This window comes from Elephas maximus, chromosome 2 (assembly GCF_024166365.1).
Source record: "Elephas maximus indicus isolate mEleMax1 chromosome 2, mEleMax1 primary haplotype, whole genome shotgun sequence".
Lineage (NCBI taxonomy): Eukaryota > Metazoa > Chordata > Mammalia > Proboscidea > Elephantidae > Elephas > Elephas maximus.
The window spans coordinates 17,791,987-17,812,568 of record NC_064820.1 but is presented as its reverse complement, the minus strand read 5'-3'; the positions used below and the strand labels follow the sequence as shown (position 1 = coordinate 17,812,568).

The 20,582-nt window shown below is 46.1% G+C and overlaps 1 protein-coding gene across 2 annotated transcripts in view; it reads right to left on the bottom strand.

Annotated features, from left to right (window-relative positions):
* OTULIN (OTU deubiquitinase with linear linkage specificity) overlaps window positions 1-19,905 on the bottom strand; it is a 39,532-nt gene extending 19,627 nt beyond the window's left edge. Inside the window, exons 1-3 of one of the 2 annotated variants that reach the window (XM_049861301.1) lie at window positions 19,580-19,905; window positions 7,647-7,723; window positions 1,240-1,334 (exon numbers count right to left, since the gene is read on the bottom strand). In XM_049861301.1, coding sequence (XP_049717258.1) covers window positions 1,240-1,334; window positions 7,647-7,723; window positions 19,580-19,755 — 348 coding nt within the window. In that variant the 5' untranslated portion in view covers window positions 19,756-19,905. The remainder of the gene's footprint in view (window positions 1-1,239; window positions 1,335-7,646; window positions 7,724-19,579) is intronic. The other variant, XM_049861296.1, reaches the window with a different exon arrangement.
* Between the last annotated feature and the right edge of the window lie 677 nt (window positions 19,906-20,582).

Sequence of the window (20,582 nt, the reverse complement as noted above, 5' to 3'; positions counted from 1 at the left end):
GTAATACAGAAGAAATACACTTAAATTCATAATTTAAATAATTCCAATAGAGAAGTGAACAAGACGGGGCTAAGTATTAGGTTGAAATTGCCATTTTCATAAAAAGCAGTCAAATAGTAGCAATTTCACAGAGTTCAACCTGATAATTAGGAACGTTGGATCCAGGACACATCTCGCAGGTAGAGCCAACAGGATCTACTGCTCGATCGGCTGTGCCATGTGAGAGGGGGCAAGGTGTCTGACCTGAGCGACACTGGTTCTGTTTGAACGGAACCAGCCCAAAGAGTCACAGCAGCACCACTCTGGGAATCACTGATGCTGCCCTACAGCCCCTGGCATGACCTTAGGGTCCCAATCTATGCAACAGGACTGGGAGGGCAGCTCCAGGGACACCCTAAGTGAAGGTGGCCAATTCCAGATCCCTCTACACAGGGCATCCAAAAGGGGCTGGGCAGTGGGGGAATGGACTCAGCTGGTCCCAGGAACAGTTCCAGTGCCCACCCAAGGCTCCGATAACACCAGGCGGAGAAGGCCAGTCTCCAACGCCCCCAAGAGGATGAGCAACGGCTGGCCCAGGTCTGAACTGCAGAATCATTCTGTGTTCTACAAAGAAATCCAATTCCTGAATAACTAGTCCTGACTCTCCATTAATACAGGCAGCCCCCGACTTCCACTTCAGTGATGATGAACTGCACTTATGACCCCACTTTTTTGGGTGCATCTTATCGTTAGTAATACGTACTATGGACAGTGTTGTAGCACATAATTTGCTGATGCTATCATTCTCAGATGTTCACTCGCAGATGCACCAGGATCGAATTTATAAACCAAACCCAAACCAGACCCAGTGCCATTGAGTCGATTCCGACTCATAGCGACCCTATAGGACAGAGTAGAACTGCCCCACAGAGTTTCCAAGGAGCACAAAGACACTGATAATAAAAGGCAATAATAATGAAAACTAAAAAAAATAGATTTGACTCACATCAGAACTGACTTATGACAGAGTCGTCGGAACGGAACCCGGTTTTAAGTCGGGAACTGCCTGTACTGTGGCCCTAAAAAAAGTCCCTTATCTTTGAGGTCTGTTTCCTTATGTCTACCATTAGAACAACAATATTTATACAGTCAAACAGCAGCTGTCACGGCTAACTTTATAAAATATAAAAGGACATATTAAATAACAACTGATAACAGACTACCTGCAAGCCCTGTGATACGTGGACGTAGTTGTCATACCTTTTTCATGCATGTTGCTTTTTGTGTATTTCCCCGCCATTCTTTTTTGCAGTAGTCCATGATATCCATCTCTGGAGCTACACTTAATCTGGGTTCTGTTATGGAACGAAAAAAAAAAAACAGGAAAATAATGAGAAAGCACCACCAGTAGAAGGTGCTGCTTTACTTAGGGGTCAGTCTTTACGCCTCACTTCCAAAAAAATCCCGAATCCCATCACTGCCCACACCCTGTGCCAGACACCATCGCCTCTCTCCTAGATAACCACGGAGGTCTCCCAATGGGTCTCCCCCATCACTGCACCCTACAGACCCTTCTCCATGTGCTAGCAGGGCGATCCACTTAAAACCCAAGTCAGCTGAGCTCTAGCACTGCTGGGTGCAGCACTCTGGTGGCTTCCCATCTCATGCAGAGTGAGATCCATGTTCTCATCTATGAGGCCCCGCCTGGCCTGGCCTAACCCCCACGGCCCCTCTGGCCTCAGCTCCCACCATGCCCGGCACTGAAGCTGCTCCTGCCCCTCACCTGGAGCCCTCCCTGGTGCTCCTCCAACACACAAAGAGTGCCGCAGGGTTGCTCCCTCACTCCACGCAGGTCTCTGTTCACATGTTACCTGAGCCCTCTATCGCAACATCACACACACACCTGCACTCTCTAGTCCCCTGGCAATGTTTTGTTTTTCTTCTTAGCACTTATCAATGTTGTTGTTGTTAGGTCTTTGAGTCGGTTCCGACTCATAGTGACTCCATGCACAACAGAACAAAACACTGCCCGGTCCTGCACCAACCTCACAATTGTTGCTATGTTTGAGCCCCTTGCAGTAGCCACTGTATCAATCCATCTCAGTAAAGAGCTTCCTCATTTTCACTGACCTTTACTTTACCAAGCATGATGTCCTTCTCTAGGGACTGGTTCCTCCTCATAACATGCCCAAAGTATGTGAGATGCAGTCTCGCCATCCTTGCTGCTAAAGAGCATTCTGGTTGTACTTCTTCCAAGACAGCACTTATCAATGCCTGACATATTTATTTTTCTATATTGCCCCCCCCCAACACACACATACACACACAGTAAAACATCAGCTTCTCGAGAGCAGGGGCTTTGTTTGGTTTCTCAGCTGCGTCCACAGCACCTAGAACTGCACTGACACACAGGTGTCCATGAATACTTTTTTTTACCAAATCAAACATGTAATAATCTAGGCTATGAGAAAATACATTTAATGATTTGTACATTCATTACACAAAAATATAATACCTACTATAACAAAGTAATACTGAATTGTCTTTACTGATCCTGAATGGTTCTGAGCTGTTAACAATAAACCAGCTTTCATGGAGCTCTCAACATCAGCTGAACCACAGGCCTCATTTGACTCTAATAACACATGACTTATGACAGCCAAATAACGCAGTAAAGATTAGCTGTTAGATTTTCCCTGTTCAACTTCTGAGGTTTGGGGCTTATTTTGTGGTTTACGCATATGCACGCACATGGGTATGTTAATGCATGTGTTTTAGGAAGAAAGTGAGGCAAACTCTTGGGCACACTTGACTTCCTTTTTAAATAACTGAAGATGTAGGTGTTAGCAGTGAAATTAGGCCAGAAACACAGAAAGAGCTTACAACAGATTTACTCCTGAGGAAGTTACACACAAAACGAAAATGTTATATTTAACTCAATTCAACAAATGTTATTCAGTGTCTAATACGTGCCAAACGATGAGCTAGAAACTGGGGACATGAAGACTAGGAAAACACTGATTCTGTCCTGAGTGGGTTTACAGACAACTGAAAAAAGGCAACAGCAGTTACACCAGGTATGACAGCCACAGGTCGGGGGGCAAGCCCACAGAGCTGCAGTCGCCAGCAGGAGGAGGAAAATCAATTTTTTTTTTAAGTAAACTAGAAGAACTGCCTATTTTTTAAAAAATCTCACCATGAATCCTTTTCAAAGGCATATAAGCCTTTTACATAAAAGGGAAAATAACACATATGCAGATAGCACAGATACATTTATCTGTGATATATGTCAAGATTGGCTTACAAGTGAAACAAACTCTAAGGTACAATATTATATCCAGAACCAAACCCAGTGCCGTCGAGTCGATTCTGACTCATAGCGACCCTATAAGACAGAGTAGAACTGCCCCATAGAGTTGCCAAGGAGTGCCTGGCAGATTCAAACTGCCAACCCTTGGGTTAGCAGCCGTAGCACTTACCCACTATGCCACCAGGGTTTCCATAATACTATACAGAGGCCACAAATACCCAGGCCGCAGAGCCGACCCTCAAAGTCAAGGTTTAAATTCAAGAACTATTTTCAGAGTGTCTAGTCAGTGGAGGGCAGTGCTCCCTGTATCTGCCTTTCTGTGCACCGCCTCATCACGTACGAGGAACTTGAGCTGTCCTGGGTCCAGGACATCTGTGGCCGCGTTCTCCTAGCAGATGGGGTACGAGCCTGAAAGGACAACACCACGCGTACCTCTCACACGTGCACCCAGAAAGGGCCTCCCAGGAAGGAAGTCCTGCTTCCGGCTCCCCTGGCCTGCGGTCCTCATTCCTGCCCACACGGAGACAGGACCTGGCCCCCCGGTAGAGTGGGAAATGCAGCACTTTGCACAGCTGTTACTGGTAAGCTACCTGAATTCCCAGGTAGCTACTGTCCGTCGGGAGGACATGCCACACGCTAGACTAGGAGCTGGAGGCCCAGGGCAAGGTAGCGCCTGACCTCAAGCAGCTTACAGTCTACAACAGTTCCTCTTTTTGTTTAATTGCAAAATACACAGACTCGGATTGGTGTTTCCAGAAAAGAACATTCTAATGTACCACCCCCACTCTAAAAAAACGGAAGCTGAAAACCAAACTTCTAAGCAGGAGGTGAAATAACCAAGAGGTTTAGTCCTTAACTGTTTATGTATGTGAGAGACAAGGACTCAGACCCTCCGAAGGTGGGAGTTAAACTGAGACCCCCTATGGAAAGCTGAGGGTCTCAATCAGAAGGTGGATTAGGGGCAGGCATGGACAAACTTCTTCCGTAATGGGCCAGGGAGTAAACAATTTAGGTTTTGAGGACCATAAGATCTCTGTCACATTGTAGCAGGAAAGAGTCACAGACATGGTCTAATAAAATATGTTCCAATACAATTTTATTTTTAAAACCAGGTAGCAGGTCGAATTTGGTTCACAAGCCATAATTTGCTGACCTCCGGACTAGGTGAAAAGAATCTCTTCATTGGTAAAGAAGATAAGAAAACTTCTGTTTCCCTGAGAATTTATAATCACAGGTGTGCCCTCAAGTCTAGAAAGTAACATAAAGTTGTCCAATGTAGGTGACACCTGGGGTGCCTGGTAGAAACAGGGCCAAATTCTCTCACACTCAAGCCAGGACACACAGGCTCTTCATAGAGGGGCAGAAGCTGAGCTTGCTACCCCAAATTTGAAGAAGCATAGAAACAAGCAAAAATAACAACTGGCATGATTAAATAATCAGATAATGGAATTATGAGATACAGAAGAGTGTGTTTAAAATGCTTAAAGAAACAAAAAAGGAAATAAGAAAGATGAGTGAAAAGCAATGCACCACCAAAAAAGACCAGGCAAATTTGGAGGGAAAACACAACTTCTCTAAAAAAGAAAGAAAACGTATCTAAAGAAACTGCCCAGGACACGGCAGATAAAACACATATAGCCACGTGCCATCTAACGTCCATGTGGGCAACGTCCAGCTGCACGTCCATCTGTGGTCCCCTGAGGTTATAACAGAGTTCAGAAATCCTGATGCGAGAGTGGGACATAGAGGACATATCTAATGTCAGGATGGCCAAGCGGTCTAAGGCACTGCATTCAGGCCTCAGTCTCCCCTGGAGGCACGGGTTCGAATCCCACTCCTGACAAGACAACCTTTATGGAAACCCTGGCGGCGTAGTGGTTAAGTGCTATGGCTTCTAACCAAGAAGTCGGCAGTTCGAATCCACCAGGAGCTCCTTGGAAACTCCATTGGGCAGTTCTACTCTATCCTATGGAGTCGCTATGAGTCTGAATTGACTCGATGGCAACAGGTTTGGTTTTTTAGTGTACCTTCCTATGCCTAAAAAAATCAAAGAAACACTTCCCAATACACTAAAACATCTTTAACAAATAATACAGTCATACAACAACATTTTGGTGCACGTTGCAAGTAAAGCCTACTTGTTGTTACGAACCATTGTATGTACCTTGAATTTCCAATATAACGGGCTTTATGGGGGTTGGTTTGTAACTATGGATTGTACGTAAGTTGGGTGTTTGTAACCCGCGGACTACATGAATATAATATGGTGTTCACGCAACACCCAAATCACATAACATCCTATTTCACAGAATGTATCAGGGACATTGAGAGACGTGTACGTGAAAGAGTATGATTAAGAGCTTTGCGTGATTGTTTGAAGACTAACAGACATCTGATTGGAGTTCTGGAGTAAACAGGAAGAGTATAAAAAAGACAATATTCAAAGAGACAATGGCTGAGAATTTTCCAAAACTAATGAAGATGATGCATCTTCAGATTCAAGAAGAAAAAAATATCCCAGGCAATGCGTTTATAAAAAGTCCATTCTTAGAGACATTAAGGAGAGAATGCAGAACACCAAAGGCAAAGACAGAAGGAAAATGCACTGTCTACCACGCATTCAACTGACAGCAATACTTTCAACTACAAAAGAAACCAGAAAGTAAGAAATTAAAATCTTCAAAAAGATTAAAGAAAACAACTCATCTGGAGTTATTTATTGTTCAAGAAAAAAAGGTGATAGAAATCAATCTTGAGATAGAGCTTACCACCAGCAGACCCGATACAGGCAGTTCCAAAAGGCTGCACGGCAGGAAGGACCGTGAACCCAGGAGGACGGAGATGCAAGAAGGAATGCAAAGGGCTCCGTTTTAATCTTAGACTAAATCTGGAAGTTACAAGTGCCACCAAAAAGCTCAAACACCTGTGTAGGGCTACAATGCTGGACACAAGAGAGTCCCGACAGAGAACCTGCAGGATGGGAGAGGAACAGGAAGACCCTGCCAACACAGCGGTACGCAACAACAGCCGATGAAGCCCTGTCTCCATAGGAATATGACCAACAAAGCTCTGCACCTGAAAGCGAATCCTGAGCAAGCACAGCAGTAGAGACAAGCGCCTCTGAAGTCAGACATGGGACAGCAAGAGTGTGGCCCAGGAGACACACCCAGCTTGGGCCACTACTAAAAATTGCTGTTAAGTGCCGTTGAGTTGGTTCCAACTCACAGCGACCATGCATGACAAAAGGAAACGCGGCCTGGTCCTGTGCCATCCTCACAATCGTTGCTATGTTTGTACCCACTGCTGCAGCCATATCTCCTTTGATTATCACAGGGAAGAGTTTCATGAACTGCTAATGAGGAAGACTCGGAAATTATTATCAAACCACCCCCCCGCGTACCATGTTCCTTTACACGTGTGATAAAGCTTTTGTTAACCACAAAGCAAACAGAAGCTAGTTCTCAAAACAATCCAGTAGAACACATATATCACACAGGTAATGCATTTGGCTGCTAACAAAAAGGCTGGCGATTTGAACCCACATAGCAGTTCTGCAGAAGAAAAACCTGGGGATCTCCTTCTGTAAAGACTGTTGTTGTTAGATTACAGCCTAGAAAATCCTATGGGGTAGTCCTACTCTGCTCATGGGGTATCTAAGAGTGGGAACTGAATCAATAGCACACAACAACAATTCCCAAATCAGGACAACCCCCAACTCAGCCCCTGCATGAAGCAGCCAGACAGCGAGAATGTCCCTGCCCACACGCACCCTCGCCGCGGAACCTGCAGGGTGGAGGCCAGGAGTGATGCCCGCCCTAGCTGCGACAGGGCCTGGCGGGGGTGAGAAGACAAGGCATGGCAGAGGAGAGCTCTAACCCTAAATCAGAAAACAATGACAGAAAGGGCACTATCAACTGCAGGATCGTCCCATCTTATCAATCAGATTCACATGGCCATCTGCATGCAAAGACGGGCGAGCCCAACTTCTTAACAAGCCCTTCATTTGAAATGAATAGTGTACTTCAAAAAGCATCTCTCCCTCTAAAAATATAAGGAAATCAAGAACTGAGAGAGGACAGTGTCAAGACATTAAAGAAAACAATGCTCACAGGTGCAGAAAAGATAGGAATGTGAAGAACACAGGAAGAACACTGGTGTTAAAATTTCAAAACCTCAGGAAACACTCTTCCCCCGACGTCCTCTGGCAAAATAAATCATCTGATGTAGATAAGACCATGCATAAAAATGTTCCCAAGGAAGTACACCTAATATTTTATAAAAATGGAAATACCAATTTAATGTCACTTTTCTATCATAAACAGTAAGAACTCTATAAATAAAACAATTCCAGACATACCTGATGACCCTCTTTCATGTATAAGTAATTCTTTCTCCTTTTCTATTTCATCCGCAGCACGATACATGTCCTCCTCGCTGAAATCACACCAAATTAGACATTTCAAAAATGTGTTGCACTGACAGTTTCCCTCTTACCACAATATACAGCTGCTTAAAAATTTTATAAGACACTAAAGTTTTAACTTTTTTCACATGAGCGGATGACAATGGGATAAAATAGGGGCCTAGATGCTTGTGCTTCTATCTCACCACCTTATTCCACTTCCACGTTTCTTATTTTAAATAAGACACCTCACGTCACTCCACTCGACACATGGCTGAGGCCATTTTCACTGCAACCTCTCTTAAGGCCTCAATATATATCCAGGCATCCAAGCATGTGGCCTCATTAACGAGCCTCCGCAAGTGATTCCACCACGGTCCAAGAACAGAGACGTGCTAACAAAAGCATTTATACGTCAGAAGCAAATTCTACAATAACTACTCTAGAAAACAAGGATAAGAGAGCTTCAATTCTTCTAAGCCAAGCTGAAAACCTCCTCTAGGGTCCTCCTGTCCCCTCCTCACACATTCAAGCAGCGACCCATTCGCTGTGGAGTCAATCTCCACTGCCCCACACCCGGCCCCTCCCTTTGAATAACTGCCATTACTACTCATGACTTCTTACTCATTCCATGAGCTTCCTAAAGAGCCTCCAATCGCATTTAGCGTATTAACAAGACAGGAAGAAACTCCCACTAGATGCTCAACAAAGCTGAAGAACAGTACTCCTGGTTTTATGAAGGCCCATTCTCCTTTCAAGATTCACTCCAAAATGACAATGACGGGAAACAGAAATACCACTTCTATCTTTGCTGAAATCTGAAAACAGGAAGTGGACAAAAGGAATGGTAAATGTCAGCAGAGGGGCACCTGCTGGAAGACAAGGCCAGGGACAGGATGGGGAGGCCTCAATGCCGAAGGGGTTGGGTAGATGTCTGCTGGAAGACAAGGCCAGGGACAGGACAGGGAGCCTCAATGCGGGTAGGGTGGGCATCAGCTGGAAGGCAAGGTCAGGGACAGGACGGGGAGGCCTCAATGCTGAGATGGAATGGGGTGGACGTCTGCCGGAAGGCAAGGCCAGGGACAGGACAGGGAGCCTCAGTGCCGATGGGGTGGGCTAGATGTCTGCTGGAAGGTAAGGACAGGGACAGGACAGGGAGCCTCAATGCGGGTAGGGTGGGCATCGGTTGGAAGGCAAGGTTAGGGACAGGACAGGGAGCCTCCATGCCGATGGGGTGCGGTGGACGTCTGCTGGAAGGCAAGGCCAGGGACAGGACAAGGAGCCTCAATGCCAATGGAGTGGGGTGGACGTCTGCTGGAAGGCAAGACCAGAGGCAGCACAAGGAGCCTCAATGCCAATGGTGGTGGGGTGGGCATTTGCTGGAAGGCAGAACCAGTAAGCCCAGCAGAACCCCCAAAAAGCTCAGGGAATGGGGGCACCAAGTACTTCAGATGTTACGAGTGACACACAGAGCTGAAAATAGGGGACTGGCTGACGTCACACAGGGAGTTCTCAGCGCCAATTCCCTATACTTCCTCCCCATGACAGCACACCCCTACCCTCCACAGAACGGGAGGATCCTGACAGAATGGACTACAGGGAGGAGGAGGTGCCGGGCTGCAAAAAATGGAATGAAGTAGAAACCTGAGATCCCCCAGCTCCGATTCCCTTATCACTACAACTCCTAGGACATGACCCTGCACAGCTTGGGGAAGAGAGAGAAGGGGGAGAGAGACACAAGAAGGGCGTGTGGTGAGAGAGGCTGGGACAGGGAGTCTAACATGTTTCCCCTGCCCCCTCCTGCTGGGGAACTAAACATGCAGGGCACTAAAGCCTAAATCTGGACCTCACCCACTGTGCTAGCCCGAATTTCACCACTGCCCTACACACAACCCACACTCAGTCCAGACCCCTGACCCTGCGGTTTTACACCTGTAATTTGCTCTGGCTGTTCCCTCTGCTGGAATGGCTCACATACCCCAGCCCCCTCTCACCTAACCCGTCATGACGCCTGCTGTGTGAAAGACCCCTGTGTGGACCACAATGGTGCGAGTAAGGACTCGGCTTCACCACTCCTCACGTCAGCCCTTACCAGCCTTGTAACTAAAGTAACTACACCTCTCAGCGCCTCAGTTTCCCACCTAAAAAAAAGGACAGCAAGAGTATTCACTTCACACCATTGTTGTGAGAGATAAATTGACACACATAAAATACTGAGCCCTCAAAAAAGGTACTGTTATTAATCGTCACAGATATCCACTGGTACAGAGTACAACTAAAGAATTGGCTAAAGACCCTTTCTTATACTTTCTTTCCTCACTAAGTACAGGCGTGAGGATGAGCATAGCATGCTTGTTTTTTTAATGTGGTGGGGTGAGGTGACAATGTCAGGGAAAGGTACTTTCCATGTGCTCTGACTCCAGTGAGATTTCAAGTAAAACGTGTGATGACACCATGGAGCCAGTGCCAGAGTTAAAAGCAAACAGAAACCAGATTCACAGCAACCGTGCCTCAAACACCTAAAATAAAAAGTGACTAAACGTGTTAATTCTTCCCTTGCTAACTTAATGACATCTTTCAGCCTTCTCTCTAGCTTGATCAAAGAAAGAGGAAAATTTTGATCCTTTCAAGTAGGCACATAAGTGGATCGCTTTCATAATATAACTAGCAGAAGTATGTCTTCGGCAAGCCACTTCCACAATCGTGGCCTCGGTTTCCTCATTTTCAGAAGGACAGGAGTGGACACGACCTATGTGACCGGCACGGTTTCTCTTTCAGCTCTGAGTTCTAGCAGCCTGTGAACCTGTTTGTCCGTAGGGCTGCCCTGAGGAGAATTCCGTGGCTATCCCGCGTGCACATCCGGCTCCACTGCTGTCCTCTTTTGCTCCACAAAGTAACCCAAACGCAATCACAAGGCCAGTGCCCAGAGGAGCTCCTCTAAGCAGGCACCTCTCAGGACAGCCACAAAGTCTCACAAAAGCCAAGGCAGGGTGGGGCGGGTGGCGGGGGGACAGAAGGGCGACGAACAGCAGAACAAGCAAAACTAAATGCAAAGAGAAGACAGAGTAGAATGGGAGATTATCAGAAACAGAAAGCAGTGATTCAGGGTATGCAAAAAAGCAAAAGAGAAATCAGCAAAGGCCCAGGGTATATTCAAATGACTTTAGCCACTACTAGAGTTCGCTCAGACCCTGTGCACCAGCGTTTGCCAACTTCCCTGACCACCATACACACACCGAAATTGTAATATGGCCTTAAAGGCAACCCTTAAAACGATCCCGAAGCTGGATCTCCTTGCAGAAACGATAAATTTTAAGTTTAAGCAACAAAGCCCAAACAATATGGTCAGAAAGGAAGACATTTAACCGCCAGAATGGAATAGTCACACATCTAATTTAAGGCCAATCAATTGTGGAAAAAAAAGTAATAGAAAAAAAGATGAGAAAAATTAAAATGATACAATTCTTTTAAAAACATATAATCCAATAAACTTTTAATTTAGTATTTTTAGATGTCAGAGCTACTATAATAATAAATGTATCAAAAAGATGAAACAAATTACATTTAAAGTTTGGAATCTGAAATAAAGGTTTGATTTGAATTTTTCTGGGAACACAGTGAAACAATGAAAGGAAAAGGATATTTACAAGATAAGATAAAATCACAGATGCTGAGCAGTTTCAGAAATCTGACAACCTTTCGCAAGTAGCTGTCAAGTGGGGGCTGGGTGGATGCCTGCTATTTGACACAGAAGAGAGCCGGAGAAAAAGTCTCTATCATCTCCAAAAGGTACTCCTGCCTTTCCCTAGAGAGGAACGAAAGAATAAGACAGCAAAACCTGTCCTTCTAGAAAAAGGAAAGGCAGCTAGAAACGTAATAAAGAACACAGGTAAAACAAAGCATTAAATGTACCTGGGAGATCCCAGCACGTGAGCACACTAGTTACACAACAGAGTTAAATTTTTAAAACCACAATACTAAAAACTCCTCCTTAGAAATTTCTTAATTTAGCCCCATTGTTGCTGTTGCCGTCGAGTCGATTTCAGTAGAACCGCCTCATAGGGCTTCCAAGGAGCAGCTGGTGGACATGAACTGCCAACTTTGGCTAGCAGCTGAGCTCTTAACCACTGAGCCACTAGGGCTCCAATTCAGCTGTAGAAGAATACCTTAAAATGTGTGTTTACAAGTTCTCACAAACGGGATTTATCCATTTTCTCCTAAGCTACAGATGAAATATTTTATTCTTCACATTAAAACCAAAACCAAACCCACTGCCGTCGGTTCCCACTGAGAGGTTAAATACCAGGCTGAGTAAGTTATAGGATGTGCGTACTAAATTATAACTGGGGCCTCTTGCTCCAAAGACCTGCATATCAACTGTTAGAGCCAACAGTCAATAAAACACAGGTAAACATCCTTCTGGTTTTCTCTGCTTACAGCCAATCTCGATCTGACATCAGCAATGATTTCCCTAGTTCCACGACCTCTTCTGAATCTGGCTTGAATTTCTCAAAGTTCCCTGTCAGTGTACCACTGCAGCCCTTTTTAAACAATCTTCAGTAAAATCTTATTGTGTGTGATATTAATGGAATCGTTGGATAATATCCACATTCTTTTGGATCATTTTTCTTTGGAACGGACATGAATATGGATCTTTTTAAAATTTCTTGGCATAGATAAGTGAGCGCTTCCAGCATTGCATCCGTTTGTTGAAACATCTTAATTGGTATTCTGCCACTTCCTGAAGCCTTGTTTTTTGCTAATGCCTTCAGTGTAGCTTGGACTTCTCTCTTCGGTATCATTGGTTCTTGTTCATATACTACCTCCCGAAACGGTTGAACTTGGACCAATTCTTTTTGGTATACTGACTCTGTGTAGTCCATCTTATTTTGATGTTTCTTGCATCATTCAATTTTTCGCCTTTTGTTGTTGCTCTCAGGTGCTGTCAAGTTGGTTCCGACTCATAGAGACCCTGCGTACAACAGAATGAAACACTGCCCAGTACTGCATGATCCGCACAATCCTTGCTATGTTTGAGTCCACTGTGGCAATCATTGTGGCAATCCATCTTGTGAGAGTCTTTCTCTTTTTTGCTGACACTCTACCAAGCATGATATCCTTCTCCAGGGGCTGGTCCCTCCTGATAACATGTCCAAAGTAAGTGAGAGGAAGTCTCCCCGTCCTTGCTTCCAAGGGGCATTCTGGCTGTACTTCTTCCAAGACAGGTTTGTTCATTCTTCTGGCAGTCCAGGGTACATTCAATATTCTTCACCAACACCATAATTAAAAGGCATCAATTCTTCTTTGATCTTCCCTATTCATTGTTCAGCTTTCGCATGCATATGCGGCAATTGAAAATATGGCTTGGGTCATTTTTGCTTTTTAACACTTTGAAGAGGTCTTTTGCAGCAGATTTGCCGAATGCAATATATCGTTTGATTTCCTTACTGCTGCTTCCATGGCTGTTGATTGTGGATCCAAGTAAAATGAAATCCTTGACAACTTCAATCTTTTCTCCATTTATCACGATGCTGCTTATTGGTCCAGTTGCGAGGATTTTTGTTTTCTTTATGTTGAGGTATAATCCATAATGAAGGCTGTGGTCTCTTATCTTCATCAGTAAGTGCTTCAAGTCCTCTTTGCTTTCAGCAAGCACAGAATTCTTCAATATTGCAATTCTAGGCTTGAATTTTTTCATTTCTTTCAGCTTGAAAAATGCCAAGCATGTTCTTCCCTTTTGGTTTACTAACTCCAGGTCTTTGCACATTTCATTATAATGCTTTACTCTGTCTTCTCAAGCCACCCTTTGAAATCTTCTGCTCAGCTCTTTTATTTCATAATTGCTTCCTTTTGCTTTAGCTACTCTACATTCAAGAGCAAGTTTCAGAGTGTCTTCTGTAATCCATTTTGGTCTTTTCTTTTTAATGACCTTCTGCTTTTTTCATGTATGATGTCCTTGATGTCATCCCACAATTCATCTGCTCTTCGGTCATTAGTGTTCAATGGGCCAAATCTATTCTTGAGATGGTCTCTAAATTCGGGCAGGATATCCTCAAGGTAGTATTTTGGCTCTTGTTGACTTGTTTTAATTGTCTTCAGCTTCAATTTGAACTTGAATGTGAGGAGTTGATGGCATGTTGCACAGCTTGACCCTAGCCTTGTTCTGATGATATTGAGATTCTCCATCGTCTCTTTCCACAGATGTAGTTGACCTGATTCTTGTGCACTCCATCCAGTGGAGTCCCCGTGTATAGTCGCTAAAAGGTATTTGCAATGAATGAGTCGTTGGTCTTGCAAAATTCTGTCATTCAATCTCCTGTGTCATTTCTATCACCAAAGCCACATTTTCCAACTACTGATCCTTCTTCACTGTTTCCAGCTTTCGCGTTCCAATCACCAGTACTTTTCAATGCACCTTGACTGCATGTTTGACCGATTTCGTAAAAATCTTCAATTTCTTCATCTTCGGCATCAGTGGTTGCTGAGTAAATTTGAATAGTCATATTAACCAGTCTTCCTTGTAGGTGTATGGATATTATCCTATCACTGGCAGCATTGTATTTCAGGACAGAGCTTGAAATGCTCTTTCTGATGATGAAGGTAATGCCACTCCTCTTCAATTTTCCATCCCTGGCATAGTAGACCAGAAGACTGTCTGATTCAAAGTGGCCAATACCAGTCCATTTTAGCTCACTAATGCCTACGGTATCGATCTGCAAGCATTCCATTTGTGAAAATTTCCAATTTTCCTTGATTCTTACTTTGTACATCCCATGTTCCGATTATTAATGGATGTCTGCAGCTGTTTCTTCTCATTTTGAGTCATCCACCTCAGCAAAGGAAGGTACCAAAACTTCATTCCTTTCATTAAGGTCAACTCTACTTTGAGGAGGCAGCTCCTCCCCAGTTGTATTTTGAGTGCCTTTCAACCTGAGGGGCTCATCTTCCAGCACTGTATCAGACAATGTTCTGCTGCTATCTATCAGGTTTTCATTGGCCTATTTTTCTGATATAGATCGCCAGGTCCTTCTTCTCCATCTGTCTTAGTCTGGAAGCTCCACTGAAATCTGTCCACCAGTGGTGACCCTGCTGGTATATGAAAATACTGGTGGCATAGCTTCCAGCATCACAGCAACAAGCAAGCCGCCACAGTACGACGAAATGACAGACAACTGATATACATATTTGAAAACTTATTAAAACAATGTGCACTACATATGGACAAAATTAATACCTTTCCCATGAACTATATGCTAAAAACAGAGTTCAGTGAAGCAGAAAACATTTCTATGAAATCAATTTTTCAATTCCTGGTTCAAGTAGACATATAATATAAAGAAAATCAACTCAAACATATATGCCAAGCTAGCAAGACAGGATTTTAATAACACCATCATAGGACCTCTGGGGGCGGAACGGTTAAGCGCTAGGCTGCTAATTGAAAGGCCAGCAGTTTGAACCCAGCAGTCACTCCACAGGAGAAAAAACCTGGTGATGTGCTCCCAGAAGGATTACAGCCTAGGAAGCCCCATGAGGCAGTTCTACTCTGTCTTATAAGGTCACTATGAATTGGAATCAACTCAACGGCACACAATAACACAACATTATAGCCTTTGCACCAAATTCCCCTTAAAACCAAAAAGCCAAACCCGTTGCCATCTAGTCGATTTCAACTCACAGGGACCCTACAGGACAGAGTAGAACTGTCCCATAGAGTTTCTAAGGGGCACCTGGTAGATTCCAAGTGCCAAGCTTTTGGTTAGCAGCTGTAGCTCTTAACCGCTACGCCTCCAGGGTTTCCAAATTCCCCTTAGTTGTCTAAAAAGTTAAGCTGAGTATGGTTTTGTTCAGCTCTCTGGACTTGAATCCTTCAGTTGAGACTTAACTTGGCCTGTCTTAGAAGACTAATGGCCCAGGTAGCATAGATGAGGCAGCACCAACCAGGGTGACACTAAGGCACCTTCCTACACAGGCACAGGAAAAGCAAAGACCACTCAGCCCAGCTCTTCTCCACCACTTGGCAGTTGTAGGGATGGGTAAACAACACATCAAATGCAGGAAAGTACCAGCACTAAGGCCAAAATTCCACCCCGCTTCTGTCAGTGGGCTTTCAATGATTGGCTCATGCTACTCCATGTGACTTCCAGAGGTACCTGAGGACAACCCAGCCACCCTCAACAATGAGATTGTATTCTCAGAGATATCTGGGCCCTGGAGCAGCTCTGGACCCTGGGGCAGACTCTAGAGCAGGGTGGGGAGCAGGACAGGAGGGAGTAGCTGTTACCTCCACATCAAACATACCTTATCCCCATCCTCCAGTGGCTGCTAAGGTGAACAGCTGGACAGCAACAACCAAAAACCACGGTATAATGCTTTTTGTTCACGGTCTCTTTGAGATGCCATAGGTTTCATCAGAACCTCACGCCAAAGCATAAATACACATAAAAGGTTGCCTTCAATTTCAATGGGGTTCACAGACATATGCCCACACACACAGCCAGCCCTGGACCCCAGCTTCAAACCCTGTCCCACCGTCAGGTAGACAGAGAAGGATCGAAGTAAGTTCTCTTCACTGAGCATTTCTGGCCTGGCCACCAATGATGCCCAAGGATCATCTTGGTCCTCAAGCAACTTGGTATGGATTAGCTTAGCTGAGAGCAAGGCCCATATACAGTATGAGTGTCAAATACGGGCGGTTAGAGAGGCAGGGGATAGAGCATAGGAGACCAGCTGATAGGAGCAGAGAGAGCTTCAAGAAGAAAAGACAACTAAATCTGACCTAAGACTTCTTCAAATGGGACCCTAAGTCATCTCGTGAGTCATCCTTACTGCTTGTGCCGGCTATGCCAGCAACCACAGCTCTCTGATGAGCAAATCAAGAAGGAGATTTAGAAAACAGCTTGTCTACAAGATTTTTATGTCTCTCTTCCCCCTAATTTTCTCCCTCAAGAAATGTGGTGAGCTTAGTCAAAAGGAACCAGAATCTCCTATTGTACTCCCTAGGAAATGAGCCATCCCTTCCCCTACCCATCACCACACCCTTCAAAGAGTCACATCTCAAAATGTATTAACAGTTCAAAAGCTAGGTTATGATTTATATCCATAATTATTGTCCACTGAATGAATTAAAAATGACTCCGTGGGATATCTCAAAATATTTTCAGTCAGATGGTGTTTCACATTTCCAGGTGTGAATACCTTATTCAATTTCCATATGAGGCAAACTCAACTCTCTGGGTGGGAAGTAAGGCCTTGACTCCAAAACAGAAAGTCACAGAAATGAAAAACTATTTTAAGTCCCAGCTAAGGCATTGTACTATTTACTTAAAATTTACGCTCAACTATTAGGCTGCATATATCATCATGTAGAAAATGACGTACACGTACTATATTGCAAAGTAAATAATATATTTACATGACACAATACAGTCTTTCTGAGAAAACATCATAAAGCAAAGAGAAAAAGCCCAATACCCATAGGCAGCTGACCCAGAAAGATGGAAATAGGTTTGAAAGTCCAAAACTTAAGATGTGATATGCAAAAGTCAGTATCCGAAAATTATATTCACCTCCTTTCTCTTGTTTCTACCATCTTATGAGGATTAACCCCACTGCCGTTGAGTGGATTCCGACTCATAGTGACCCTACAGGACAGAGTAGAACTGCTCCATAGGGTTTGCAGGGAATGGCTGGTGGATTCAAACTGCTGACCTTTTGGTTAGCAGCCTAAACTCTTAACCACCACGCCACCAGCGCTCCATGAGAGTTAAAGGGGAATGAAATAATCAAAGGCAACGGAGGCAGGAAGAAAAAGAAATTGAGCTGCTAAATAAACCACAAAGTCAAACAGGCATTCCGAGAATGAAAAACATGAAGTATGCCACCACAATAAATCATGACACTCTGCTTGGTTTTGCTGGGGAAGCTGCGGAGGGTGGGAAAAGGCTCCCACCCAGGCATCAGGGCACTGCTGGTGTTGCCCTGGACAAGCTGCACTAATGAATCTCAGATGCAGTTTCCTAACATGTAAAATGAGAAGCCTAGGCTGGGATGTTTAGACTCCCTTCAGCTCTAAGTCTATAATTTTACTGACAGTAGACAGAAGAGGCACCTCTGCCACCAAAACTTTTTATCAGGAAGGAGCGCTCCTTCCCATCATGGCCCATTTCCCCAGACACTCAGATTCCGGGAACCACACTGAGCAAGAACACTGGCCATGTAACTCTGCCTATGTACTCTGGAGAACACGGTCCTGGCATCACTGTTTCTACGTCTCTCGGGGCATGGAACTGTTCAGGCCGAGGTGAGTGTGCAGTACCTAAGGGAATATGACAGGAGGAAGGCAGCAGCAGCCAGGTGCTTAGTCAGCAGTTAGGAACCAGCATTTGGCCAGCGTGGAATGGCAGAGGCATAGACTCTCCTACTCAGCCCCAGGCAGGGTCTGGGGTAAGTGTCTAACCCAGAGAGCAAACTGGTAGCCACAGGCTGAATCAGCTCACACCTGGCCTGCACAGTGTTTTCAACTAAAAAAAAAAAAAAAAAAAATTACAGCCACGATTTAAAAGTCAAGAGTCCCTGGGTGGGTGAAAATGGTTAACTGTTCAAAGACTAACAGAAAAGTTGGCAGTTTGAACCCACTCAGAGGCCACTTCAGAAGAAAGGCCTGGTGATCTACCTCTGAAAGGCCCTATGGAGCTGACAGACATGGAGATCACCGTGAGCCCGAACCAACTGTTTGGGGTTTGTTTGTTTTTTTTTTTTTGGTTATTTAAAAGTCAGGAGATTTCATATGAAAGTCAGGATATCCGGATAATTTAAATATAGATGACCCAGCAAAAACAGGCTGAGTGAACCCAGTTCCCAACAGAGATGGGCACTAGCTCCTCAGGTCACCAAGGTCCACACCTGGCCAGCTGCACTACCTCAGGCTACCTGCCTAGTTTCAGGGGCAGGAGACCTCCTATTCTAAGACTTTCTTTCCCAGTAGCTGTTAGCCTATTAAGTGTAACTACTACCATCCCAAGGGGTTTGGGAGCTCAATAAAGGAGAATCTGAAAGCCCACTGTAAGGTCATATGCAAATGAAGGTTATTATTACACAGTATCTGCATATCGGGCCTCCAAAGACCCCTTATTAGGAAACACAGAGGGGGAAAAAAGGCTTCTATGAACACACCTTACAATTCAAGTTTCAGGCCAATTAAGATATCTGTCAAACTAGTTACCTGAGCAATTTCGTCAATTTTAGAATTCTAAACTTGTGCCTGGGACTTCAAACGGTAGGAAAGTTTATATTCTGCTCCTATCTCTATCCCCAGACCTTCAGCAGAACACTACACTCCAAATTTTGTCATTTTTCTTTACAGTTCAGTATGGAGTTTAATTAACCAGCACTGACGTTCCTATTTAAAAATAAAGGAGACAAAGGAATCCAGTCAAGCTCCAAAGTCCGTCCGACAGGTGGGACGGTCCCCAAGCACCAACTTGCCTTCCAAGAACAAACACGGCTGTGGCTCAGTTTTCACGTGGCTGTGACAGGGGCGACCTGACTCTCTTCCCGTACCAGGCTGGAGAAATGATCTACTGCGAGTTAGCTACATAACGCTTCTCGGGTTTGTTTCCCAAGTTTCTGGGGCTTTCTGCAACTTTACAGATAGGCAGATGTCACAGACGCGGACAACTGGTCGCCAGAACCGAGGGGGCACTCCGAAAAGCATTTGTACACGAGCTCTGGTTCCTTAGTCGCCTACGACCGAGCTTAGACCTGAGGATGCCCAGGCGGCCTCCGCGGACCTGCCCCGCTCCCCGACAGCTGTCCTCTGGGGCCGCCCGCCCCAGCCTTCGAGGGGCCCGGGCCCGCTGCCCTCCCGCCCCGTCACGCGCACTCACTGCTCCGCCAGGCACCGCGTCGCAGGCCGGGGCTGCCCGCCGGCCGCCGCCTTCCAGCCCTCGCGCGCCGGACCTCTCGCGGGGCCCGGGGACGCGGCGCCCCCTTCCCGCGCCGGCTTCTCGGCACAGCTCGCGCCCGGCCACGCTCCGGGCTGGGGCATGGCCCCCCGACTCATGCGGCCACCGCCGCACCGGCTCCGAGCGGTCCCAGCCCTCCGGTCCGGCGCCCGGCAGTAGCCGCCGCCGCTCTCCTCCCGGCGCCGTCAGAGCGTCCGCAGGGCGCTTCCGCGCGCGTCACCGCGCGCGCCTCGCGGCTTCTGACCCGGCGGGAGGGGCCGAGGGCCGCTAGGCTGCGACGCGGCGCCGGCGTCTGCGCCTGCGCAGGCTTTGCCACTGGCCACCGCGCATGCTCCGCCCGGCCCCGCCGGCCACCCGGACGCCGCGGCGGTGCCTGAGATCCGTGTCAGCGGGAGCGGGAGGGAGCCGGGCAGAGCGGTGGGACGCGTCCTAGCCAACAGGAGGAAGGCGGCTTTGAGCGTGAAGGGCGCTACTGTGTTTGGGCGACTTTCAGTGACACTCCGCTTCGAGCGTCGCCGTCCGCGGGCGGGGTTTACTGGCTGTAGAGCGAGGGATGTGGGCAGGAGCGATGGCTGCTCTTCTCTGGCCACAGCCGGCCCCCAGCCGCGGGCTTGGCCTTGGGGTGAGGCCACGTGACCCCAGGGCGGGGAGTTACCGTCTCCACACCGGGAGCCGACGGGACCGGCGAACCGGTTCACCTCGACGCGGGGGAGCAGGCGCAGCGCCGTGTGTGTTCTTGGGTTATGTTGTTCGTTGCCCTCTAGTCAGTTCCCCACTTGTGCAGAGGACACCTGCTCCATAGGATATTCAGGGGTGTGATCTTTTGGAAGCAGATTGCCGGGGCTTTGAACAGGTTCTTTCAGGTGCCGACCCCAGCTGAGAATTTGCATTTCCTCCCCCAGATATACTGAATCAGAATCTACAT